The sequence below is a fragment of the Nicotiana tomentosiformis genome, chromosome 4 (assembly GCF_000390325.3).
Source record: "Nicotiana tomentosiformis chromosome 4, ASM39032v3, whole genome shotgun sequence".
Taxonomy (NCBI): Eukaryota; Viridiplantae; Streptophyta; class Magnoliopsida; order Solanales; family Solanaceae; genus Nicotiana; species Nicotiana tomentosiformis.
This window is the reverse complement of record NC_090815.1, coordinates 84,560,239-84,587,843: the sequence shown is the minus strand read 5'-3', so window position 1 is coordinate 84,587,843 and position 27,605 is coordinate 84,560,239. Positions and strand designations below refer to the sequence as shown.

At 38.0% G+C, this 27,605-nt stretch overlaps 1 protein-coding gene across 4 annotated transcripts; it reads right to left on the bottom strand.

Annotated features, from left to right (window-relative positions):
* Positions 1 to 22,126, bottom strand: LOC104090503 (peroxisomal ATPase PEX1). Of its 4 annotated transcripts, XM_070199937.1 has the most exons (17): positions 21,775 to 22,122; positions 21,489 to 21,662; positions 19,797 to 19,896; positions 18,499 to 18,984; positions 17,245 to 17,967; positions 15,941 to 16,032; positions 13,068 to 13,141; positions 12,708 to 12,930; positions 10,880 to 10,973; positions 10,602 to 10,756; positions 6,725 to 6,955; positions 4,925 to 5,125; positions 4,293 to 4,418; positions 4,151 to 4,212; positions 2,570 to 2,687; positions 522 to 806; positions 1 to 397 (listed from the first exon to the last, which is right to left on the bottom strand). In XM_070199937.1, exons 1-17 carry the CDS (start codon positions 21,985 to 21,987, stop codon positions 359 to 361), a joined length of 3,396 nt encoding a protein of 1,131 aa, XP_070056038.1. In that variant the 5' UTR covers positions 21,988 to 22,122; the 3' UTR covers positions 1 to 358. The 4 variants fall into 4 exon arrangements, with proteins under 4 accessions (XP_070056038.1, XP_070056041.1, XP_070056040.1 ...); XM_070199940.1 differs by lacking the exon at positions 21,775 to 22,122 and having other exon boundaries at positions 19,801 to 19,896; positions 21,489 to 21,521; XM_070199938.1 differs by lacking the exons at positions 1 to 397; positions 522 to 806 and adding an exon at positions 3,879 to 3,965 and having other exon boundaries at positions 21,775 to 22,126.
* Between the last annotated feature and the right edge of the window lie 5,479 nt (positions 22,127 to 27,605).

Sequence of the window (27,605 nt, the reverse complement as noted above, 5' to 3'; positions counted from 1 at the left end):
GATAGAAGCCATTTGTGTTCATTATTGCAGAGTTTTTCTTTGCAGACGCATTTCAGTTGTCCAGAAGAAAAAACAATGGTAAGAATCACTCGCTAATTTGACATGGGCTCTTCTCCTAAAACTAAGACGAATACCCAATAACACTGAGAATCGGGCAGATTAATGTAAGTTTTCCCTTTCAACTTTCCCACACATAGGTAAGACTAATGCTACAACAAGATATTTCTAACTATAAATGACAAAAGGGATGGTGTCATTACAAACTCCACCCAAAATGCAGCTACTGCAAGTGATCAGGCTAGTCACTAGTGTGTCTTTAGCAAGCTCTTGCACATAGAGCTCGAGTAGCAGTCAATCGTTAAGCGAGGGTTGCTCTTTTTCCTTTTGCTTCTCTTGACTGTAAATAAACATGGTTGAATGGAGGTTAGCTATACCAAACAATAGAAAAGGTTATCATACTAGCAAGCTATATAGGGAGGTAAATCATCTCCCAGTCCAGCTTTAAGCAAAGAAAACCGCACCTGTGCAGCCACTGATCTTTTTGCATCCAAAAACTGACTGTAGATGTCATATAATCGCTGCTTTTCAGCATCAGAAACAGATGGTTTTGCCTTGGATGCAATAGATTTCAGGAGAGCATCAGAGATGATTGGCTTCTTCTCAGGCTTGCCGACATTTTCACTATCTAGAAGATCATGGACAGCCTCAAGCTGTGCATCAGAGAGAAGTGCTTGGAGGTCAGCTCCACTGAACCCTTCTGTCAAACGAGCTACGCCATCCAAATCGACATCACTTTCAAATGGTAACTGCATTTAAGCAAGTAAATCAGTTACTGTCTTCATTCAAATAAAAGTATACTTAAAAATTTAATATACGGACCATCGTCAAAGCAAAAGCTTTACTGGTTAGAGGTACGGAGGCAGACCGTGGAGTCTAAAGGTTTCAAGTTGAGCAGGACCAAGACAGAATACTTGGAGTGTAAGTTCAGTGGTGAGACTCAGGGAGGGGAAGGGGAGGTGAGGTTGGACTCGCAGGTCATCCCTAGGAGAGGAAGTTTTAAATATCTTGGTTCTATTATTCAGAGGGATGGGGAGATTGATGAAGATATCACACATCGAATTGGGACGGGATGGATGAAATGGAGACTCGCTTCCGGTATTTTGTGTGACAAGAAGGTGCCACCGAAACTTAAAAGTAAGTTCTACAGAGTGGTAGTCAGACCGACTATGTTGTATGGGGCTGACTGTTGACCAGTCAAAATCGCTCATGTCCATAAGATGAAGGTAGCAGAGATGAGCATGTTGAGATGGATGTGCGGGCGCACCAGGTTAGATAGGATTAGGAACGAGGTTATTCACGACAAGGTGGGCGTGGCCCCTATTGAGGACAAGATGCGGGAAGCGCGGCTTTGGTGGTTTGGTCATGTGAGGAGCAGGAGCACAGACGCCCCGGTGGGGAGGTGTGAGAGGTTGACATTGGAGGGCCTACGGAGAGGTAGAGGTAAGCCAAAGAAGAGGTGGGGAGAGGTGATTAGGCAAGACATGGCGCAGCTTCAGCTGACCGAGGACATGACCCTTGATAGGAAGGTAGAGAGGTCGAGGATTAGGGTAGTATGGTAAGTAGTCTAGAGTGTTCATAACAGTAGTATTGGCACACAGTCTCGCTTTCTGTTGGTAGTAGGTTTTTAAGACTAACCATTGTTTTCTTTCATTGTTGATCACCTTACTATATTGTTGTTTTTATTCTGCTTTTATATTGCTTTTTGGTGCTGTCCCTTCTTGTCTATATTTTCATTAATGTGGTGCTTATACTTTCCTGATCCGAGCGTCTATTGGAAACAGACTTTCTATCCTCACAAGGTAGGGGGTAAGGTCTACGTACACATTACCCTCCCCACACCCCACAGTTGGATAATACTGGATATGTTGTTATTGTCTTGATCCCTCCCAAATTTTACTCATAGGAATGATCACGTTTCCCTCCTACCATTTCTTTAAAATGATTTAACAAACACTTCGCCGTTATATTGTCACTTTGCAAAGACAAGAAGGAACCGAGACCTATGTTACTCGGGCTCTCCAAATATGTCACCAGTGCGTGTCAGGTCTTCCAAAATCAGTGCATTTATGGAGGATCTGACACGGGTACGACAACATATTTGGAAAATCCGCACAACATAGACCAAGACTGTTAAAGACCTTTCAATCTAATTCCAAGGAAGCCTGAGTCTAAATCGGAAGAACATGGAAATCGGTGACCTTGGGAAACCTAACTTTTAGCATAACCTAATAGTTACCCAATATTGTACTAAGTATTCTACATTCCTTTGCCCCGAATGAAACAAATGAGATCTTTCCTTCGTAAGATCCATTTGTACTGTCAGGTTATTCCTAATTGAGGCAAATATGAGTAAATCCAATCAAGTCAAGCCCCATTACCATGTAGTTGAATGGGGAAGAGGCATAAACTAATCTGGAAAGACATCCCACACCTCCTGCTCATTATCCACATAATATAACATCTCTTTGAGATTGATTGAAAGAAGTGCCCCAATCAGAATAAGACTTACTTTTCTCGATAGAACAGAAAGAATCTCCAACCTCTCACGCTGGGAAGGAAAATCGCAGAAGAGAAGGCGATCCAGCCTTCCAGGTCGTAAAAGTGCAGCATCAAGCAAGTCCGGTCTACTGCTTAAAAATGAAGACAAGAAAGGTCAAACTTGATCAGAGAAATTGCATCATGGTATTCTTCCACAGAAAAGAAGGCTAATGAATTCTTGTTCTTCATAAAGGATCAAGTATTCAGTAAAATGCAGAAGTATATCATGATTAGACAACCTTAACAGTACAGGGGTATGGAATGTTAGGCTACAAGTTTTATCACCGGCTGTTAACTATTCCATAAAAGAATACCACATAACAATGTAGTGATGAATTCAATTCCATCATTCAGACACAGGTACTTGATGTACCTTTAAAGCTAAATGTCATTAGGTCAAAAAGGGAAAATATTCATGAGCTAAAATTACTTTCCAGTAGAGATATTCTCACAGGCATTTCATTAGGTCTATACAAATACCATGGTCTAAAGTAGAATGAGTTGCATGTAGTATTCACTCTCAAAGACTCATAAGGCAAGGGGTGCAGGCATGCCAATTTGTATGCCACAGAGATAACGCTGCCAACCCCCGATCACCTATTCCACAACTAAAAGGAGGACAGATGTTATTAGTTTCTTTTTACAAGTAAAAGGAAGACAAATTTTATTAGATAAATAACTATAGGTCAAGTAAAAGGATTTAGTCAAAGAGAAAGCTGCTGCTGATCTATAGAATATTTTAGATGTCTTCGCCTGTGCTCGAGCACTCACGTACACACCTATTCAAATATATCCGTGTGTATTTTGCCATTTCAGTGACACGCATGAGATTGCCCAGAACCGATAACCTCAACATGGTAAATAGGGATACCAAGTTGGAAGACTCTAGCTTGATCTTTAAAGCATTACACACTTTTGGACCACCTAAGCTTGATACGACCCCTTGTTCTTCATAATCTCCTCAACAAAGATGTTCAACAGACAGACAATAACTAAATATATTAACCAAGTTCTTTCAAGCAGTTGTTTCTGGCCTTTTTTTCCCCTTATTATTATGTGAGGCACCATTAGCTTTTAGAGAGTAGAGAGTATCAGAAAAAATTTTCTAAATTGATTCTATTAATCTCTGACCTAAAGAATTTTTTTTTCCCCAATGACTAGTCCCTGCAAAAGATTGAAGAGAAAAGATTAAAGAATGCCTCTGTTCTATAAATTCCCCTCTGGAAGTGGTCCATCTCTTAGTGTAACAATTTACAACCTAGCAATTAAGGAAAACTCACTGAACGGTTTGAGACTTCAATGGCAATAAATCTGGAAACTAACTGATGCACTCTCCATCCCGTGCATTTCTGTGCGTCTGTTTCAACCTGCATTAATGTCTATCTAGTAGTACAAAACTCAACAAAATAACAAGGCTGCATATATGCTCAATCACTGATTAGGCCAAGAACCGACAAACGTGCCAACAGATGAAATACGGGTACCACATATTCAAGTGAAGGCAAAAACTTGAAAGCAATAGTAAACCAAGCCCATCCTGTTAGACGCTAACCTTGTAGCAGCAAATACAAATACACCCGTTAACACTTCAACACCATCCAATTCAGTAAGAAACTGCATTAATTGAACAAAAATGAAAATTATGCAAGGTAAAAAGAGGATGGAAACAACAAAAGATATGGACAAGAAATAACCTGATTAACAACTCTATCAGTAACACCAGTGTTGTCATGCCCTCTCTTTGGCGCGATAGAATCAAATTCATCAAAAAATAGAAGGCATGGTGCTGCTGCAGCTGCTTTTGAGAATATATCTCGTACCTAAAACAAAATAATTAGCATGAACAATCCAAAAGCTCCAAGAAAAGCTAGATGCTAGGATGTAGGGGGTTGACAATTTGGTCTTCAGATAGCTATTAGATTTTCAGAACATTTTTAAGACTTTGACCAATCTATTATATGAAAACTTAAGTTCAAGTTATTGTGGCCATGATTAGGAAAACAAGTTTTACTTGTCCAGTTTGACCTTATCTTGAACTTAAGCAACCAACCTTCTGGGAGGTGGGTTGGGATGAGACATGAGAGCAAAAGTTGAACCCGAGAAGATTGATAATCCAAATTCTGTCTTGATGTTTAATTTATTTATTGATTTTTCCCTTCTTCCTTTTTTTTTTTTAAAAAGCCACTGCCTCGAAAGCAGCTCCTGTTCAAGCTCTTGTTTCGGTTCCCGCAAAAGAATTTGTTGCAGTAGTAGCGGGGAGGGTGTTTGGCATCATCATAATAACAATATGTACTAGGGGAAGTGGAAAAGTTGTAAATTCTCTTACAGCTTGCTCAGAAGCACCAATGTATTTATTCAGCAGCTCAGGACCTTTGACTGAGATAAATCTTAGTGAGCATGCAGCAGCTGCAGCACCAACAATGTGTGTTTTGCCACAACCAGGGGGGCCATACAACAGAACATTGGACCGCATCCTTAGAGGAGCTTGTGCAAATATATTTGGAAATTTGGATGGCAATTCAATCATCTGACAGCAGCAAAAACAGGAACTTGATATGCTGAACTAATTGATCCAAGCTAAAGTTGATATGAAATATAAAAGAGAACCTTCAAGTAAAGCACATGCAAACCCTAGAACATGATTTTTGTTTAGCTTAACACCCATACTACTTAAAAGGGGTTTATAACCATTTATCATCATTCACTATCAAGGATGTTCATCCATATTTGCTGAATGATAGCATACTTGGACATAGAAGATGAGTAACTAAGTTACATAACGAAACAAGACAAAAAGAAAAGAACCCCCAACAAGCTCATGAAACAAAGAAAGAAGTGCAAGCTAAAGTTATTCTAGAGTGTCTGGTATTCCATCTCTCTGACAAGCTGACAAGCCAATTAGTAGTTGATGTTTCTATCCCACTACATGAGTAATAATTATTGCCTGCCTTTATTGAAGCCAACGCAATAATATAGGCAAACTATAATCATTCAACCAGAGGGAAAAGAAGACCAATGGCATGAGAAGTTGCCTCCTTAGGTCTAATGTGGGTTGTACGGAGGTAGAGACATGGGAGAGCCTTTGAGGAGATTGAAAATGATTTTATACATTTGAGGAATATTGAAAATGATTTTGTATATTTGAGGAGTAGCCTCATGTCTTTGATTGCTTTTAGAGCACCCATGAGATTCCTATTTGTATAGATGACCGAGTGTCTATTGTAGAGAATTATGTTTTGATATAGAGTCACCACTTTTCCGTATACCTCTTGTATATGGGAGCTTTTCCCAATATTAATAAACTTATTTACCTTACAAAAGCATCGTTAATCATGCAGGAAAGCCAATATAGATGTTGCCATCCGCAAGTTTCTTAATTGTTATGGAAAGGAGAGATGGAAAAAGAATAGAAGAAAACAGTGCAAATGTGAAAGAATAATTTATATTGATAAAATGCTGAATGGATTGATCACATTTCTTCTGATTGTTGGAAGGTGAGTCTAAAATGTTCAAAAGAAATAAAATATGGAGTATAAATCATGGGTCCAAGGGCAAAAAAGCTTTTACCTTCAGGTTTCTCTCTCATCATATTAGAAACAAAATGACTTTGTAAAAAATTTGAAGTCCACTTCCTTTCTCTCTCATATCCAGCATATAATTTAAAATTGCCATATCCACACCTTCAGTGGGGGCAATTTTTAACTCAATAATTAAAAGATTATACAAAGTATTTATTAGAACCCAAAGTTTTGAAAGAAAAAGGAGGATCAAATTAACCTCCATGTGCCAAATGAATGTTGATAATGCAAATCTGCATCCTATCGAAGTTGCATTTTTAGTGCTCCCCTGACATAAAGGGAAGCTTTTTCTAAGTGGGTCGCTTCGCGCAAGACATTGCTTAGGACCAACAGGTCAGACGACAGGTGCACGATCTACTTTGCATGTTCCATACAAGCAGAGGAAAACATAAAAGGGGAACAGAAATCATGAGCCGACGCATAGACATAAAATAAATAATTGCTTGTTTAAAATTTACATCAATGTCTCATCCAATGAACAACTAAAACATTAATTAGTGTAGCAGTAAAGGATATACAACCCCAAAAAGCAGAAAATAAACATTTACCTCTATAATAGCATTCCGGATGTCATTAAGACCTCCAACATCCTCCCAACCAGACCGACCACCATCAGCAGCCGGTTTAGTAATGTCACGCATTGCCACTGGAACAAACTCATGCATGGCATGCAGGAAATCATCCTTAAGTAAAAGAGGTTTTTCCTGTCTTCCAACACCCAAATCACTAGTAAAAAAGCGGCCAGTTGCAGCATGAACAGACCTATCAACCAGTATTTCCTGAAATAAAATGAAACCCAGCATAAATGCAAGTGTTCCTCTGGCAGCTAAAGAAAGAAAATCAGAAACTCCATCAACTTATGACCAGAACACAAATAACAAAGTTTCATACGAAAATTATATTTTCAACTGACGACTTCAAAGAAATACAACTTTAGAACATTAATCATCGAGATATATGATACAACTAAAAAATGGACAATATTAAAGCTTTCTGTTTGGCAGCTACTTTACAGTCTATGAAGTACAAATACTTCACCACCCAAGGGGTGTGGTGAAGGTAAAGATTCCTCCATCCTTAACACAATTGTAGGACATTAATCATCTAGATATATGATACAACTAAGAAATGGACAATATTAAAGTTTTCTGTTCAGCAGCTATTATACAGTCTATGAAATACAAATACTTCACTACCAAAGGACGTGATGAAATTGTAAAGGTTCCTCCATCCTTACCAGAGGAGGTCTTGGCATTGAACCCTGGAAACGGAGTCCCTTTTGGTACGGAGCACTTAAACACCACATAGTGGCCTTTCTACCGCCGGATACAGTGGGCTCCCGATATGGGATGGTTAAACCAAAAATAAATGTCTAAATACTTCTTTCTGATCGCCATTTTCAAGTTGAAATGCTCGCCCACAAAACTTTCTACCAGATGCTTATTGCTGTTTAGACAGTAGGATAGAGAGGGGCAATTGTACCTATTCTCTATCGCAGTTGTACTGATTCTCTATCCGACAATGAGTAGGAATATAAGGAAAAAAACAAAATGTTCGTACATGATATAACGAAATATGAACATGTGTGGACCAATTGTTAGACTACTCACAAAAAGGAAATAGTTCACTGATCACATAATAATTCATTCTTGCATAGCAACCTTTATATATTTTACTGCTTCGGATAATACAGATTCAATGGGTAAATTTTCACCAATTTTAACAGATTCTTGTTAAAGTATTTAACAACTTTCCACAAGTAGTTTTAATCTTATTTTTCGACTTTGCTAAAGTACAATTCTATTAATTTCTTTTATTCACTTAATTTGCTAAAATCAATGTAGATTATTTACTTTGTCTTTACTTTGGCTAAAATGTGAGATGTTTATTCACATGTTTTTGTTAAGTCGTCTCCTTTTTATAACAGTAGGTTTACTCACAACTCGAACAACCTATGGGGCACCCTGCTACAGCATACAAGCCATGTGTCGAATAATCCTGCCCACCATGGTTGGAGCAAATGGTCCTGTGGCATCAGCAGTCAGCTGTAAGTTAAGCACCACTAGATGCAGATACATGTGTAGGAATATAATTAGACTCTCTGTACAAGGTGGCCAATATATAGAATCCTTTGGAATACTCAAATAGTCATCATCTACATCTGGCAAAATGCAGGCTGTGTACTTATTGAATGTATAGCACAGGAGTGCATTCGAGGAGGTATAGAAATTGAACCTTGTTATTAATCATTTACGAAGTGAAGAAAAAGTGATAAAACCTACTATAGGGTACTCATAGTATGAAAAGCAAGTTACATCTCATAAAAACTCTGGTTTGTGGATGTCTCCTAGAGAATTCACAGGGTGACTTCTTGAGTTTAAGAAAGATACAGGTCTGCTTGTTTTCTTTTCTCCCCTTCTCCAACCCCCCCCCCCCCCTTTTCCAGTTGTACAGTTCAGTGAAAACAATCACATCTATGCTGCACTTCTTTCTCCAAAAATAAAATTAAAAAATCATAGACGATTATGAATCTAAAGTACTTTCTGTAGTAAGAGTCAATTAAGTTTTGCAGAAAGAGTCAGCTACTTCGTGATCCCCCAAAATTGAGATGGATTTTTTGGGCTCAACCACGTTAATGGAGTGGTACGTCCTAACTGGTGGTAGCAAAATGGATAAAACAATGGGTTTAACTTTTACATTTGCAAAGACTCAAATTGGGGGTTCCACAAGTTTGGGAAACTAGGAGTTCTCCCAAAAATGATCATCTTCAAGAAGCTATGGATAATATGGATATCCATATTATCTGCCAGTTAACCCATTTTCTATCCGTATTAAATATCAGTCAGGTCGGATATTTTATCCGTTTTTTGCATTATCAGTTTTTGACCCACACATATCCGACCCAACCCGACCGTTTGCCACCCCTAGTCCCAACTAAACAAAAGATAAGCAGTAAAATGCATGATAATAGTGGGCTCACAAGTTCATCATTCTACTCGAGAAATTTCTTGTTCCAATTTTTCCTGCACAGACAGAACCTAAGTTGTCTAGTACTAGCCATCTCTCAATTAGATAGCCGCACATTCCTAAATAAAGAGGAAGTTGTTTTATCAAAGGACCAAATGAAGTGTTCTCTTTGGAAAAAAACTAGCTCCTAGTTCTACTCTGAAGCTCATTTATTCCTTGTTGAAGTGTATGGCCATCTCATCTAAAAACTTAAATTGTAAGAGAGATCACACTTTTATTTACTTAATTATGTCTTCAACACGCTCACTTACGTGCGGGCTTGATTCTTTTTTATGAGCCTAAGCATGTGGACATTCTTTTTTATAGTTGGTGGCAGTAAGACTCGAACTCACGACTTCTTGTCTGCTCGTATACTATGTTGAAGTGTGTGACCATCTCTTCTAAAAGCTTAAACTGTTAGAGAGAGCATATGTTTATTTATATTATTATGTCTTCAACATTCCTTAAAGTTACAGTTGATGTTATGTACATGGTCAGTATTTTCAAAAGTAAAATGAGAATATCTTTTTAGTTCTCTGTTTGCAGAAGGCAGGATCGGAAACAGCCTCTTTACTTTCTCAAGGTAGGGGTAAGGTTGCGTATACACTACTCTCCCCAGACCCCACTTGTGGGATTACACTGGGTTTGTTGTTGTTGTTGTTTGCAGAAGGCAGGATGTTTGGAGTTTGAACATCTAAGATAAAATTAACAATTCTCCTGAACGTAATGTCACCTGTAAGCGACGTTTATTTTTCCCAATATCAATCTTAACCAACTTAATTATTTTTCCCAATATTTATATTATTATGTCTTCAACATTCCTTAAAGTTACAGTTGATGTTATGTACATGGTCAGTATTTTCAAAAGTAAAATGAGAATATCTTTTTAGTTCTCTGTTTGCAGAAGGCAGGATCGGAAACAGCCTCTTTACTTTCTCAAGGTAGGGGTAAGGTTGCGTATACACTACTCTCCCCAGACCCCACTTGTGGGATTACACTGGGTTTTTTGTTGTTGTTGTTTGCAGAAGGCAGGATGTTTGGAGTTTGAACATCTAAGATAAAATTAACAATTCTCCTGAACGTAATGTCACCTGTAAGCGACGTTTATTTTTCCCAATATCAATCTTAACCAACTTAATTAATCAGGGAAAATAGTTCAGAAGATAGGTGACACCACATCAACTGAGTACGCCTTTCAATTTACTATTGGGAAACATTGTACCCAACAACATTTTGCTTTGGTAGGGACCATCAGGAAAGAATGTTGATGTTTAGCTGGAAGGGAGAGCAGGAAGAGATAGATTTACTCATTCCAGATCAAGCTAAAAGCTATTCATACGCGGCTGAGATAGCAGCAAGCATTCATATATAAAAGTGTTTTAGCCAGTTATTAGCCAAGCTTAGGGCTGAATTAAGTACCAGATCATATGCATCATATCCATCGCACTTGGACGCTATATCCAGCAAGATATCATCCGAACACTGCAAAGAACGCTTCAGAATTATATGTTTTAGCAAGGCACCACGCTCTGTGGTAGCAGGTGCATGCAATTTAACATGAAAGTCAAATCTCCCTGACCATAATAAAAACCAAACATTAGGATTAAGAATAAAGTATAGTGGTACTGAAGATAGAGGAAGACAGTTACTGTCACAAATAATAAAACTGATTTCCCCCTGAAAGATGATGGACTAACCAGAAGAGGTCAAGCCCTGTGGTAAATTAGTCAGAGACTGTGCGCAAGCAATAAATGCAATTGGGCCAATCCCACACGTGTTCCTCCGCTTTTCCTGTTTAACATACAGAAACAGCGTTATCAGTTAAAAGGCTCTGTGATGAATCACCCAAGAGTCCAAGACCTCAGAGAAGTTGCAAATAATATTGCAAACCTTGAACGCCCTTGGCTAAGGACACTTACCATAATCTTTTTTTTTTTTTTTGAAAATGGTAACAGATATTCATCAGCATTAAGGAAATGCTGACCACTCTATTTACATTTCAATTAAACAGAGTCTTGTTCATCTTACAAGAACTACTTATAATTCTTTACAGTGATCCTAGCAAATCAAGTAAAGATTCAGCATCCTCTACATAATTTTCTTTGCAACAGGAGTACAACGACAAAAATACAGTTTGACTGAATTCTATGTATAGGACTGCTGATATCTTTAAAACATCTTGCATTTCTCTCTGTTCACACAGTCCCCCATATGCAAGCAGGGCTAGATTTCCACCACTTCTTTGCCTTACATTACCTCCTACATTGTTCCAGCATTTCACCGTATTCTCCAAGCATGAAAGAGATTTCTTTTAATACCGGTAATGTGAGCTTACTCGCACCTCTACTATTCCACCGACTAGAAGAGTATGAAAATTTCTAGGTTTGTTTAAATTCATGAAAAAATAATATGGGAAGGCAGCAAAGTCGCACCTTAGTTAAAATAGGGAAGGCGCGTGAATTCCACTGTGTCAGAATCCTTAGGGGTCGTTTGGTAGAGTGTATAAGCATAGAGCAGAATAGAGTGTATTAGTAATGCTGGTATTAGTTATGCAGGTATTAGTTATGCATGCATTAGTTATGCTGAGATTATTTAATATCGACTGTTTGTTTTGGTGTATTAAAAATTACATCTTTCCTTGAGTCGAGGGTCTATCGGAAACAGCCTCTCTACCCTCAAGGCAAGGGTAAGGTCTATGTACACACTACCCTCCATAGACCCCACTTATGAGATTATACTAGGTTTGTTGTTGTTATACAGTTTGTGCAATTGCTGATCCAAGACGGTGTGTCCATGGAGCAATTGGCCTCACAAGAGAGGAAGAGGAAGAATCTCGCGATTGTAGAGAAATGTACTTTACTTTCTAAAAAAAGAATTGCTTTTTAGCTTTTTATTTATTTATTAAATATGATATTTTAATAGAAGGGATGATTAATTGAAAGAATTTAATATTAGAAAACGGGGTGGAAAAAAAATTAGAAAAAGCAAATTTGCCAACCTGTATCTTATTTACATTAATAAAAAACAGGTAGAATGAATTTTAATCAAGCATAAAATTTGAAGGGGCAATTTTGTCGTTAACTAAGCTTATGCATGCATTAATAACCTTGGTATTGCTAATACCATGGTTTGCTATGTATTAGCTATACATAGGATAAAATCAAATAGGGTGTGTAACTAATGCTTGTATTAGTTGTACATAGGTTGAAAAAGTGTACCAAACAAGGTATTACTAATACACAAAGCTAATGCATGCACTATTTTTTTCTAATGCACTCTACCACACGACCTCTTAATGTTCTCATCAGTTGTGTTATTTCTACCTCACTCAGAAGCAAATAACCTTCCGTCATTTTATGGGAAAGAGAAACTGAGTTAGCGCAGATCCTAAGACGAGAACAGAAATCAAGCTGGCCATGGAGGTTCCAATATACAGCTCGTTTAGACTCAAACACCATTGAACACAAATCAAGCCTTGGATAAATATTAAACTAGCTCCTTTAAAGCTCTAACGGCAAGTCTCACCTCATATTCATCCATAATATCAGCAAAGTTTTCTGCAAGCACTGCTGATGAGGAAGAAGGTTGAGAAGCATCAGACTCAGAGGAGGCTGCAATAATGCTATCAAGATCATCAAATACCACAACAGAAGGTGCATGATCCAACGCATCAGCAACATAGCTAAGCAAAGTTTGATGAATGGTTGAAGGCTTTTCCAAAGCAAGCTTAGAACAAGATAAAAAAATTCTGCAGAAAGAAACAAGAGTCAGATTACATCCCTTGGTACAGAATCACGAATGTTCAAGCTGAAGCTTCAAAATGGAGTTAAGATGATTTCCAACAGAAAACAAAGGTTTGGTGGGATTGGCCAAACAAATCCTTACATATGGGCCAAGATGTCCTCACTTTCTTCAGCGAATTTAGCAGCTACTGTAGCTAATAGTGTTTTCCCGGAACCCTAAAAACAGAAGAAATGTTCAAATTGGGGTTCATTCAACAGTTTGCAATAATATTGTATGATTCACATTAGTCAAGGTCAAAATCATACTAAATCAACTAACCTAGATAAATAATAGAGATAGAGACATAGAGTTACACTTATCAACTTACGTCCCACATTTTACACAGATTGGATTTCTACACAATCATTCTGTTTAGATCCATAAATTCCAGGACACATCCTAAAAGATACCAACAACAACAATAACCCAGTATAATCCCACTAGTGGGGTCTGGGGAGGGTAGTGTGTACGCAGACCTTACCCCTACCCTGGGGTAGAGAGGCTGTTTCCGATAGACCCTCGGCTCCCTCCCTCCAAGAACTCCCCACCTTGCTCTTGGGGTACTCGAACTCACAACCTCTTGGTTGGAAGTGGAGGGTGCTCACCACTAGAGGATACCATTACTATTAAAGGTAGCTCAGCACCTTGTGACTGTATGCTTCCTTACCGCACATCCTTTTTCATAACTTTTGTAGACAGTGTGCATCAGCAAGGATGATATACAAACGATTATACCTCAATGAACAGTTGCAAACTACCTTTACAGGACAAAAGATGCCATTAATAACTTTTGCATTTTGATACTTGGGCTCATCCTTTAAGATTGAAAGGCCAAACAAGGAGTTAAAAGCCTAATTAACAACCGTATTCATGCCAAAAAACAACTAAATCCAAATTGGATGAATAGACCAAGCTCTCAAGTAGATTAAAACCCTTTGATAAATCAAATCAGAAGAGACGCAAATCATTATACCAACAGTTTCTTCCCTTCTTTCAGTAAGGCTCGTAAAGTCTTCTACAACATATAAACTTGTTTGTCTCTAAATAAATGAACCAAGTGTCTATATCTAAAACCAAAATTGATTTACTATCACCATGGTTTCCTCGAAACTGAGTCTCAAAATTATAGCATTTTGTTTCTGGGAAGTAATAAGAATTTTATTCATCAACTTGGAACGCACTGAGCAAAGAGCGTTGTTACAAAAAGATATATGTAGTTTCTTCTATGAAGAGTGTGAACAGCAACAACAACATACCCAATATAATCCCACATCGTGGAGTCTGGAAAGGGTAGTGCGTACGCAAACCTTACCCCTACCTTGTGGAGAAGAGAGGTTGTTTCCAATAGACTCTCAGCTCAGGAAAGCATAAGTACCATATTAATAAAAAGAAAAACAAGAAGGGACAACACCAAGAAGCCATGTAAAAACAGCATTAATAACAACAAGATGACCCAAAATGAAAGAAGGGACGGGTAGTCATAGAAACCTAAAACCAACAGAATGCGAGAGTACGTACTAATACTACCGGTATGAACAATCTAGACTACCTAACCTACTACCCTAATCCTCGACCTCCACACCTTCCTATAAGGGTCATGTCCTCGGTCAGCTATAGTTGCGTCATGTCTTGCTTAATCACCTCACCCCAATTCTTCTTCGGCCTACCTCTACCTCCCCTTAGGCCCTCCAATGTCAACCTCTTGCACCTCCTTATCGGGGCATCTGTGCTTCTCCTCCTCACATGTCCAAATCATCTAAGCATCGCTTCCCGCATCTTGTCCTCAATAGGGGCCACACCCACCTTGCCCCAAATAATTTCATTCCTAATCCTATCTAACATGGTGTGCCTGCACATCCATCTCAACATTCTCATCTCTACTACCTTCATCTTCTAGACATGAGAGCTCTTGACTGGCCAACACTCAACCCCATACAACATAGTCGATTTGACCACCACTCTGTAGAACTTACATTTAGGTTTTGGCGGCACCTTCTTGTCACACAAAACACCGGAGTGTATCTATGTTGTATACATGTGTTGCAACTTCTTCGTGCTCAAAACACCAGTGATTTTTCCATTCCAAATCACCTGTAAAATACAAGGTGGAATTTCTCAGTTGTATGGCTTTATGTTGTCTTTTCCCAATCCTTTTCATCCAGCATATAATAGCTTCCTTTAAGCTGCTTTGCATCACTATTTTACATTGAAAACACCAAGGAACATCTGCCATCTCTGAGATGCTATGGTCCAACTCTTGCATCTTTCCATCTCATGGAGCCAGATATCAGATATGAGTGTTTAGACTCATTCAGCTTCCTCAAGAGAGTGGAAGCCATTCAAGTTCCTTCCATCCTAAGATTCTAGCCTTTTGTGGTTGGTAATTTTTCTTCCTTTGGTTTTTCTTTTTTTTCTGGCTTCTTCCTAAATCTATAAGTTCTCGTCAAAGAAATATAAGAAGACATAAGCATGAATTGTCCTCTGAAATAAGCCAACTCTACTCATATAGCACCAAGATACTTGCACGGTCCCTGCATTGTGGGCTACTTTATATCTAGTAGGCTTCGCATATCTAATGGTCCAAAAATTGCAGGGACCAAGTTAATCCGGGACCATTGGAAGAACGCTCTAGACAATCAAAGCAAGTCAAACAATATGGGAAGTAAGTACAGCTCGTTCTTCTTCCTTTTCACTAGGTTAGTCTTTTTATTATGATGACCTTTCAGTTCTTTTCTTTTCCATTTGACTTGGAAAGCATGAAAGGAGAGACAAATTGCTTAATATTTCCTACACTATTCCATCTCTCAAGGAATCAAACATTACACCAGCAGAGAGAGGGGAAAACACAAAACGAAAAGGACACACCATAAAGGTAGCTTGTAAATCATCCAGTCACTTTCAAGCTTCTCCAGAGATTTCAACATCCAAATATTCAGCACATACACACAAAAAGGAACTGGAAAAGGGGAACTCACGGAAGGCCCATGGATTAGAATATGTCCTGGCAGCGGAAAATCATAAGCACTGGACAACATCCAAGACGCTGAAGATAACAGAACTAACAACCCTGCAAGTGATGATAGCATTCAGCCAAAGGGAAAAAAATAGTATGTAACTGGGGAAAAAATGAATATGCAAGTGATGAATTTTTTTTTTAATCAGTTAAATACTATTTTTTTCCCTTGGAAATTTTCCTCTATTCCAAGGGGGGAAAAATAGTACTTAACTGATTACAAAAAAAATTCACCAGTCACAATATTAGCTTGGCAGACAACAAGAAATAAATGCATGCACAACTCTTTGACATACTGCAGACTTACATAACACAAACATGGTTCACAATCTTTTCACTTAAAGCTGAAACCTTTCAAGATCTTCACTGATGTCAAATTGTCAATGGATTTGATAACTTAGCACTGGCAGTTCAAATTGCAGAAAGTATTACTCCATCTCTTTACCCACCCACCGCATCTTGGTTATTATTATGTGGATTTATTTCTCCATCAACTAATAAGAATGGGATTTTGAAAACTGAGATTGCTAAAAGCCTAAAAGTATCAGAAAACAAAGAAGTACCATAAACTGCACTTTGCATTCTTGTATTCCTCCAGCATTTGGCACTTCATGCTCTCCCATTTGGAAAATTTTGCAGCTTAAATACTTATTCCAGTACTCAACGACCCAAACCATCTTTTATCATACATAGTACGTGACAGCCATCTGCTAATGTGGAAATAGTTAGAAAGCTCTCTACCTCTCCATCTCACATGAAAGCAACTTTATCACCAAAGTCCCAACGCCTGGACAGAAGAAAGTGTCTTTCACCACCCCAAAATTTCTTTTTCCAGGTCAACTAGTGGTATACACTGCTTCCCTTTCTTCATATGCCTACCTCTTTCCTTTCCAAATTATTCACGTCATCAATCCCTTCAATACTCTATTTATCCCTTCCTTTTTCCCTTTGTGTGCTGTTCCTTACTCTTACACAAACATACTCTGGCTTATCAAGCCCTACTTACCTATAATAGAAACTTTTTTTCAATATGTACTAAGGCGATTCGGCATGTTGCATTTCGGAAATAAGCATAACTTTCTCATACAATTTTACTAAAAAGTTACTGTTGGAATATATCTTCATTTACACAGTAAAAGACAAATAGATGTCCTTAAAGAAGGGTAGAAAATTTGCAATTATACAGCTCCTATAAATCTCAATGCATTTAGAGTTCCATTCAGACATTTAGATGATTTAACACTAATCAAACGAGGAAATACCTACTATTGATCACATCAGATGCAGCCATTCCCATCCAGTCTAATGAAGAAATTGTAAGACTGGTGCTTTTAGCAAAGCATTTCTCCCTGACAGTCCTAATGGAGAGACCATTGCCCAGTTGAAGCTTTCCAAGCCAAGGTTCTAAGCTTTCGGGAGTAGTAGTTAACTTGCTTCCTTCATCAAATGCAACTTCATATGCATCAATCTTTTCATCACGTATTGATTCATCAGAAATTGACAACACATACACGACATCTAGTGCTGCTTCTCCACCATTCATTGTTTGGACACCATGTTTTATGGATCTGTCATCTTTCACTTTGAAGTGAAGCAAAGTTGTGTTTCCTAAAATCAATGATTTAACTTCCACTCCAGCCTTTAGCGTGACAGCATGTAGTTGTGCAAGACACCATCTGCGCAAAAGAGCTGCAATGCCCTTTTTGATATCAGACTTGACGCTCGTTTCTTTGTCTTCCTTGCTAGATTCAGAAGAAAAGGCTGTGGCAATTTTCTCATGGGTTGACCAGTCAATAGTACCCATCTCAATGTCTGAATTGGTTCTGAGAAGTGTTGTTATTATTTTATTATTCTTTTTGTTACCCAAAACTTCAGCATTATTTTCTTCAGAAACCCCACTCTCTGGGAGTATCTTGAATTCACAAGGTGAAAGCGAAACTAAAGGAATCTCTTTCTTCAATTTGACATTGAATCTCTTCGCATAAACACCTGGAAACAAAGTAATTTTTCAGAGCTACAGTAAGAAAACAAAGGTGAAATAATTGCAACCAAACCAATTTATTCTTGATAGAATCCTGGACATGATAGGAGAAACATTTTAGTCAGGTAACATGTCCAATTCTTTTGAGGTTCTTCCGTTGCTTTTCTGACAGGAGGGGTTTTTAAGGAGTGGCTATTAGCAAGTTGGACAATTATCAATCAATGAACCAATGGAAAATATGAATGTGATGTTCCCTATTTTTCTGTTTCCAATGGAAGTTGGATCATACTTTTTTTAATTGCTATGGAAGTTGGATCATACTTAGGTATGGGTGACAAACCAGAAAAAATCTTGCAAACAATAGAATAGTTCAAATGGTATATGAAAAACAAATTAATAAGAAATGATAATATAAGTAACTTGCTTCCTAAAATACCAACAAGTCTGAGCCGAATAATGAGTAATAAATTGAACTGTTAGATAACACCAGCTTCTCTTGCAATTGGTGCATCAATTTAGTTCTGCAAAGAAAAACCTACATGAGTGTAACTCCGCTCTCAAATAAAGCCGAAGAGACTGAGGAAGCATTATATGTCCTTTCGCCACTGATTCTGAAAATATTAGATGAACCATTGCTTGATGGATATCGTGCTTGTCACGTGCACCCCCTACTTTCACTTCCTTTGAAGTTGCACTATTTTTCAATCTACGGCTATCTGTCTCCTGATTCTTCTTGGTCTCTTTGGGAAGCAATCTGGGAATTATTACCACAGTCTGAAGAGGTTCAAAAGAGTATATACTGGCTGTCTCTGGATGAATGAAGATAGCAGAGGTCAAAACCACTCTCATCTCAACTCCATCAGCCTCGTATTTATGAATACATTGATCACCAGTATCTTGGACTCTCAATAGTGCCTTTGAGACCGAAATCTTATCATCTTGCATCATGGAATCCTCACCTGAACTAATATTTCTTTTTCGCCTTTTTGGAGCAACAGCAACTTCAGTTCCTGGTACAAGTTGTACTGAAAACAACCGGGCAAGTCAGCTTTTCATGATTATGAAGTTCTCAAAAACCATATTAAGCATGTGAAAAGAACATTATATATGTCCTACTATTGTTGTGATCTCATTTGACACAAACCTGAGTTTTTATTTTTTTTTTAAACAAACCTGACGCTAAAAGGGAGAGGGGCTAAAGGTAAAAACTCTAGCAAGCATACTGCAAATATGCAACATATATCAAATTGTTATATATCATTATCTTCTTTCCCTCCTTGTAGAAGGATTGATATTTGATTAAATGAGCAAATAGAAGCCTTGATATAAAACAAATGGTACTTGATTAAATGAAAATAAGAAGCCTTAATCCATAGTGCCTCAGGGCTTTGGTCTAGTGGTGAGAGAGCAACTTGTGATGTATGAGTTAGGTGCATGTCACGTGTTCAAACCCTACTATAGACAAAAACCTAGTAGAGGGGCAAGCACATTATCCACCGAGTTTTGAAATGTGCTCCACTAGCCTTGAGGATTTATCGGTTATTTTTAGAAGAAAAAAAAATGCCTTAATCCATGGTATTAGTAAATGAAAGGCCCCGGTAACAGATACCAGCAATTATCTTCTCTTTCTAGTATGTAATACAAAGATACAGGCAACATTGTCAGAGAATACATGATTGAAAGTAGTCATTAAGCTCCAAAACATGCATCTTCCTCAGAAACTTTATATTCCAGTAATGGGGAAGCTTTCAAGTTTAGCAACCAAGTTCTTATCAAAAAATAGAGCATGATAGGCAATAAATCACATACATCAACCAAGGAATTAACATCCTCTTACCTACCGGTGTCAGCGGAAAGATTGAAAAAACTTTGAATGTGATAATTGTTTGCCCATGCAGCCACAAAGGAAATCGCATTGCGTCATGGACAATACCAACCTGCATAAAATACACAATGGTTGAGTATTGGTCAACTTCAAGAAAACATTATCATTCCCAAGGCTTCGAGTTAAATATTGTGTTTGACTTTACACTGTTCTTGAAAGAAAATTATAGACAGAATAGTATACTAACTTGAACATGGATTACCTTCCAAGAAGTGGGTTTATAGGCCAGGTGATAGATTATCTTTTCTGATTTAACTAGGGGAGTGAACTGAAAGTACGGAACCAGGAAAAACTTTAGAATGGGTATAATAGGTGGTAATATGGTCTAAATGATCAAACTGGATACTAATTTGGCACGACCCAGATGAGAAATGTGGAATTTAGGGTGAAACGCAAAGAGTATGTTATGACACAAGTTCAGTAGGTCTTTTGATATGTTTACAAAATTAAAACGAGTATCTTCCCCCTTTTTCTCCGGGAATGGGATTAATCTTGTTGCTTTTTAAATAACTGTGCAGCTCTGGCCAACTTGCTCACCTCAACTACTCCAGGTAGTAACTACAACTCCAATCAACACAAGTACTACGTTTGTGTTAACAAACAGTCAATTCTAGAGGGTAAGAAGGATCTGAAACAATCTCAAGCATTCCCTCCTACAAGTAACATTAAAGATGCTCATGCTTATTCTAAATAAAACTTTTAGTACTTTCTAGCTGGACTTTGAGCAATAAACCAAAACCCAAGAGCAAAGAGAAAGGATGACAGACAGCAACCAAGGTATGATTCTTTTTTCGCAGGTAACACAGGGTTGAGCTAAGAATCACATCATCAAAACAGGTCGATCTTTCATAAATTTGTTTTAAGCTAGTTAGAAATGAAAGGCATAATTTGCCTTATGCTAACCAAAACCCATAAGCGTCTCTTATCCTTTGCCCATTTCTAAGAGAAATGCCCATAGTTCACAGCATTAATTCAATTGAATCCTTCTTAAAAACTGTATGAATCGAGGTTTATTATTGTATCAGCCAAAAACAAATACGTAAATCTGCCACCCTAAAGCAAGAAAGCAGCGGAGCAACATGGAGAAAGTATACAAATTAACATATCACTGTGCAGCTACACCTCTCCGCCTGCCCCAACAACAAATCCCATTAGTGGTGGTTATGCCCTCTGTAATTGTCATTTCTTTTTTAACTTTTATTTAGGGGAACAAGCAGTTTGCTAGAAAACAACCTGGCTTAAACACTAATGTCATTTGTCTTATGCATCGCATCATTATGAAATTTTAATATCACGATTAAGGTGATCGATAAGGTTCACAAAAAAGATCATATCCTGGTAGTTTCTTATCCATCCCATTTAAAGTTTAACCTTTTATAAGCAAAAGCTACAGGAAAACCTGTAAATACTAAAACATATGATACACAAGAACGAGGAAGAACTTTTCTTTGCTAAAAACCACTAGGTGATTTCTTCCATCTGCCCAAGCCTTGGTAGACAAAGTATCCGGTCTACCAAAGAATTAGTCAAGGTACGCACAAGCTGGCCCGGGCACCACGGTTATTAAAAAAAACCAACAAGGAAAAACTGTATACAAGTGAAACAACACATTCTCAATCAATAACACATAGTAATTATAAGCACCTGCTTTAAAATAGCCTGCTCGGCATGCTCAGCATTAAGTTCCAAAACTTCCCAATCATCTTCAGTATCCGGCTCTATGGTAACCATAGTAGCTTTAGACAAATTAGATAGTGCTATTACTCGAACCACCGTACGATCCGACAATCCAATACACTCGGCATATTGCTTTGCAATCTTCATCCACACAACAAACAACATAAATTACACAAAACTAAAAGAAAAATTGAACATTTTCAGTTAGGAGTTAAATTCGTTAGGAAAAATTGAGAAGTTGAGGTGTGTGAACCTGAATAGAACTAGGAAAGGGATGGGAAGAAGCGGCACCGGACCAAGCTACACGCCAGAGTTGGTTAGCGTTTTGAGGAGAGCGAAGTTCGAGGGCTAGAATGGGAGGAAGGTAGCCGGAAGCGGTGGTGGACTCGAGAGTCTGAATTAAGCTCACTGGTAACGATACGAAACAGGTCTCGATTCCTCCGACGACTCTCACCTCCAACTCCATCTTTTTGCGAGTGCGATATCTGATGTTTGGAATGTGAGAAGAATGGTTTTTAGGATGAGGTAGAGCAAAGACTGATTGCTGACTAAAATATTGCTTTTCCCGAGGTGTACTATCATTGATGATAGTTGTTAGACCCGACCCCAATAAAATGTGATGGGGAAGCGGGTTCACTTTTTCTTTTTTTTAAATGACCGGTAAAGATCACAAGATTGGATTATTATATATATATATATATATATATATATATATATATATATATATATATATATATATATCTTGAAAGTTTAGCGTTGTTTGCTTATAAGTACTATACTATTCAGAATTTATGGTAGTATATTTTAAACTCACATCGAAACATCATCTACACATTTAAATTTTGCGAATGACCCTAACTTTTAAGTGTATCTCACACAACTGGCATTAGTTATGTGAGGCCTTTTATCTCATAAATTTGTGAACTTATATTAGGATTGTATGAGGAAAGAGTATTACCCGAATCAGTACCGATACAATACCGCACTGTACCGATACAAATTGGGGGTAGGGTAAGGGCACTGGGAGGGTACCGATATAATTGGTCGGTTCGGTACCTAAAATTGGTCGGGTTGGTACCCTTTAGGTACCGAATCGATACCCTTAAGGTTTTTTTTTTTAAATGAAGTTATTTTTGTATTGTTAGCCATCGATTATTTTTTTTAAAATAGCTATTGGCAATGGCCTAAAACGGCTATTTTTGCCTCCCAAACCCCCTAACAACCCCCTACCCCTTAAATTTATATTTTCTAATCTCTAAGTTATTCAAATACACTTTGGCCCTATTTTAGAACTATAAATATTTCATTTCATTCTTTCAATTTTTACACAAAACTCTCATATCTCTCTAATTATCTATCTCTCTCTATCTCTAATTGTAATTAATGTTCTAGCACTATTATTAAGTTTCGCATTTATTTTTGTTATACTTGTGTTGCTATTTATTGTAAATTTAATTATTTATTATTAAAAATAGCTCCTAAACTGGTAAAAAAGTATGTAATAAATTGATTAAGGATAATGCTAAGAAGGGGGGCCTCGTTTTGAAATAAATCCTAACTATTCTGGGTTTAGGCGTTACACACGAGCAACGTATAATCCTGCTTTTTAAGCTTTTCCTAGAACAACTATTAGAACTAATATTTGCAATGATGAAGGAAATGAATACTTGCTGAAATATTGGACGAGAAGAAATTCTGACCTTCTAGAAATAATTCTAGAAGACAACGATGTCTATAGTGAAATACTATCTACCGGAGACAGCGGGGACGCAAAAAAATAAGTGCTATCAATTTCAAGAGAAAAACCAATAAAAGCTATTGAAAAATTCCATAAATCGTTCAAAAAATATGTAATTTTATTTTTATAAGTATTTAAATAAAAATACTAAATTTGTTTCATCTATTAAAGTTTATTTGTATTTAAATATAATATTTTTAAAAATTTTAATCTAGAAATACCCCTAAGTACTTGTACCGCCCCCTTAAGTATCCCCTCCTTAGGACTGGTAGGGGTACTAGTAAGGTACCTATAAAAGTACCCTTACCTCATACCCTTAAATTTCCTTAACAATAATCTTCTTAAGGTACCCCTCCCCCTACTAATGATACCCTCCCCGTACCCAGTCCTCTTAAGAGCCCAGTATCCTCCCCTTATATTTTTGGGTCCACAAAATTCTAAGTCCATAAAATTATGAAGAAAAAAAAGGTCTCACACAACTAGTGTCAGTTGTGTGAGGTACAAAATAAAAAAATTAGTGGTGCTAGTACTCGAGAGGAAAGAAATGTGGGAGATGAATTGAGAAAAGAGCGAAAAAAGAAAAGAAAATTTAACAATATTATGTAAAACACTAATTAAAGCCATAATATAAGATTAAAATAATAAACTAATATGTTTTTAACCCAAATTGGTCACAAATTACTAAAAGTAGTAAACTACAATGGCTATAGCTCAAAAAACTATAAAACTTGCCCTAAAAAGTGTTTTCCGTCTATTTATAGTGGCCCAAAATTCGCTGATAAAAATGCCCTTCGATTTTAGCGGCCACACAATTCCAATGTGCGGTCTACCGTTTACTTGGTTTTGCACGTTGGGGAATTCTGCAGCCGCACAATTTGGTTTGCGGCTATACTTCAGCTTCTACGACCGCACTTTTCCTTCTGCGGCTGCACTTTTGGCAAGGCTTCATTATTGGTCATTTTGCACACTCTCTGAACTTTTTGAATTCCTGTCAGTACGATCATATTTTACGGCCGCACAATTTGTGTGCGGTCCGCACTTTGCTTCAATCATCATCTGAGTTTCAACCCCACATTTGCGGTTGCAGAGAGAATTTTATGGTTCATGCTTTCTTCTACGGGTGCAGAATTACTTCTGCGGACCGCACTTTTGGCCTGTTGCGCTCCTTCTTTCCTTATGAGCAGGAACGCTCCTTTTTGAGTTAGATTTCTTCATTGAAGTCAAATTCTCCAACATTACTGCAATTTGCATAATTTTATGAGTTTTGGGGACAGAAATTAACACTTTCGGACTAAAACTAAAGCAAGAGGGTACTAATAAGTAGTTAAAATTCACACTTATCAACTTTCCCAAACTTAAGTCTTTACTTGTCCTCAAGCAAATAGATTAGTTCCCACATTCTCAAAGTGAAAGGTCATTTCAGAGAGTCAATGATAAGTTATTCATACTCACTTGTGACCAACAATTATCCTAATACTCATGCATTTTCAACAAGGTGACAAATCACATATTATGCACATATAGTTCTAACGTGACACTTGAGCAACACGAATTGACTTTCCTCATCAAGGACTCTTGTTCTATCATTTAGATCACGGTGGACTTCAAACTCTTCCTCCTTTACCTTTTATTTGCCTGCTCACTTCAAGAGTTAGCACTCAATTTTTAGATCAATGAAAGGTTCACTCTTCTCTCACAAAAGAATGTCACAAGTAAGACTTCAAGTACCATATGCTTGCCCTTCATGTAGATCACCACTAATGTATGCTTACTCGGTTCAAAATCAAGTAGGACTTCTTTCGGGTTATAATGAAGGCTTTTGGATTGGGGTAGGCTACCATATGGGTAAGTGGTTACACTCTTCCGTAAGCACTCCACATTTTTATTTCTTGGCTCACATTTACCAACTATTAGAAGCATTTTCTTTTTCTTGGGGGCTAGAGAAAATTGACATCACTCTTTCTTGTTCAATTCTTTTCTTTTCTCCCTTGATGCTCATACTAGATATAGTTGCATCTTTTTTATTTCATCAACCCTCATTTTTATTCTCTTTTTGGCATTTTCTTTTTGTTCTTTTTCTTTTCTTGCGTTCTCTTTTCATAAAAATTATTTCTTTCCTCCTTTGGGTGCCTTGATACCTCTTTCAAATTTCCTCACCCCCCCTCCCCCTGCAAACTTATGCCTTACACCATTTATTTCATAAGAGTGTTAAGGAAGGTGCGGGTGTCAAGAGAGGATTAGGACAAAACGGGTAAAGGCTTATAGTATAGTTACCAAATGAGAAAGGCTAAAGGCTCAAAGGGGGTTAACTAGGGATAACAATATTGGTTGGCAATAAAAAGCTCAAACGGACCAAGGAAAGCCTATAATCATCTCCCAAACCAAGGAAACTTAGGATTTCTCCATTCGGGAAAAGTTCTAGACTATTTGCACGGATACTTGGACTAGCAACGAAAAATCACCTAACCTCTCATGCAACTAGACTGTAAAAGAGGATAGAGTCGAGAGCCTATAACAACCACAATCAAGTTAAAGATTACTATGGTCCAATAAACCACTCAATGATTATCATAGTCAACTCAAGAGTCTCAAAGTCACTAACTAGAGCTATTTTCTTTCAAAAATCTTATTTCGAACCATAAGCATGTAGTTAAGTGTGTTGGTGCCAAATGAAGCATGAATGACTCTTTTTAGAGAATTACTTCATTAGTACTTTTCTTCATTAATATTACTATAATTATTACTTGAACACAAAAACAGACTCATTTTCCTTAAGAAGGTTGTCACATCATCCATCCCGGGAAGAGTCACCCGGTTCACACAAAACTACCTTTGGAAAGAATCGAGGCATTAAGAAAACCAAAGGCTTATTATCTATACTATTACGAAAAACATGAACGCTACTAACATAAAAAGAAGCTACTAACAAAACAAAAATCAAAGTAAGCAATTAAAGAAACTAATGAAAGCAATAACTAACTAAAGATAGATAACTAAAAATAAGAAAAGAAATAGAATTATCCAATTATTACAGTCCAAATGAATCCACATGTGCCAATCAAATAACCCTCCCCCCCTCTCCGAAATAAAAGTAAGCATTGTCTCCAATGCTTAACAAAATAAGAGTGAAAAGAGAGAGGGCGAAAAAACTCCCTAAGCATCCTTGGAAATCTTAGTGTCCCCAGCAACATCAACTCTCGTTGGCTCAAACAACTGTATCTCATCATCGTATATGGGAGTGTCGAGAGTATCAAACATCGCACGCACTGCGTCAGCAGTGCCGGCAGCAAGGCATGGCTCATCAGAATGGCCAGCTGGTACAACCGGTGCAGATGGATCTGGGGCAGACTGGTCTGGGTCAAGCAACATGTCAAATGGTAGATCACTAGCTGTCGCAAGTCGATTCACCTCCTTCCTAAGCTTATCAACTGACTTCTTGCTGGCCTGGTACTTTCTCAACTTCTTCACTTATTTGGTCAAGTCCTCAATAACTGACCCATGTTGTACCAGAATGTCCATGATCAGCTTTTGGTTTTACAGAATCTTTCGCAGCTTCTCATCAAGGTCGGTAAAAACCTGTGGTGCCTATATGGATGACTCCCCTGCAACAGTACTAGATATCCCAAATAACTTTGAAGTAGCTGTCTGCATCCAGTTATTAAGATTTTCCAATGTCTAAGAGACTCGCAGAGTAGATAGTGGGGTTGTAGGCATGGGCCCCGACCTCAGAACTAGAATAGGGGCTGCCTTGGGGGTTGTGGTAAGAGTTGTGGATGGAGTTGAGGATGGTGGCAGAGGCATATCAGCTGCACTAGAAGAGGGTTGAGTTGATGTAGATGGAATATTAGCTGGGTCAGAAACTATCATTATCAGCTCATCAGACTAGCCTGTAGTGGCAGAAGGCTGAGCTCTCTTCTTTGGGTTGGTCGGATCCTGTAGCGAGTACCACTCAAATGGCTTCTTCGGCTTCAACTTTATATCAAATGTTCCTGGCTCTACCTTTACATCAGTGAGGTACTCTGTGATAGTGCTGGGATAGGGATAAGCCGTGTTAGTCTGTTGCGCTGCCAATGTGATGTTGGCCGACATCACGACACCCATATTGATTGGGTACTGAGAAGCCATTGGGGAATACGCAAGATGTTCTCATTCTGGCTCGGGTCAAGCCTGATACACACAAATGTCTGCCAACCTTTTGCCTAAAAGCTCAGTATGTTCCGATGAATGAAAACCCCAGCAGTGATCCATAGTGGAGGTGGTCCCGACGGTGCTAAGATCTCAGCAAGCCATGGCCGGACTTCTTCTTTCAAAGCCAACTTCTCGAGGTACTCTTTTGGCTCTAAGTC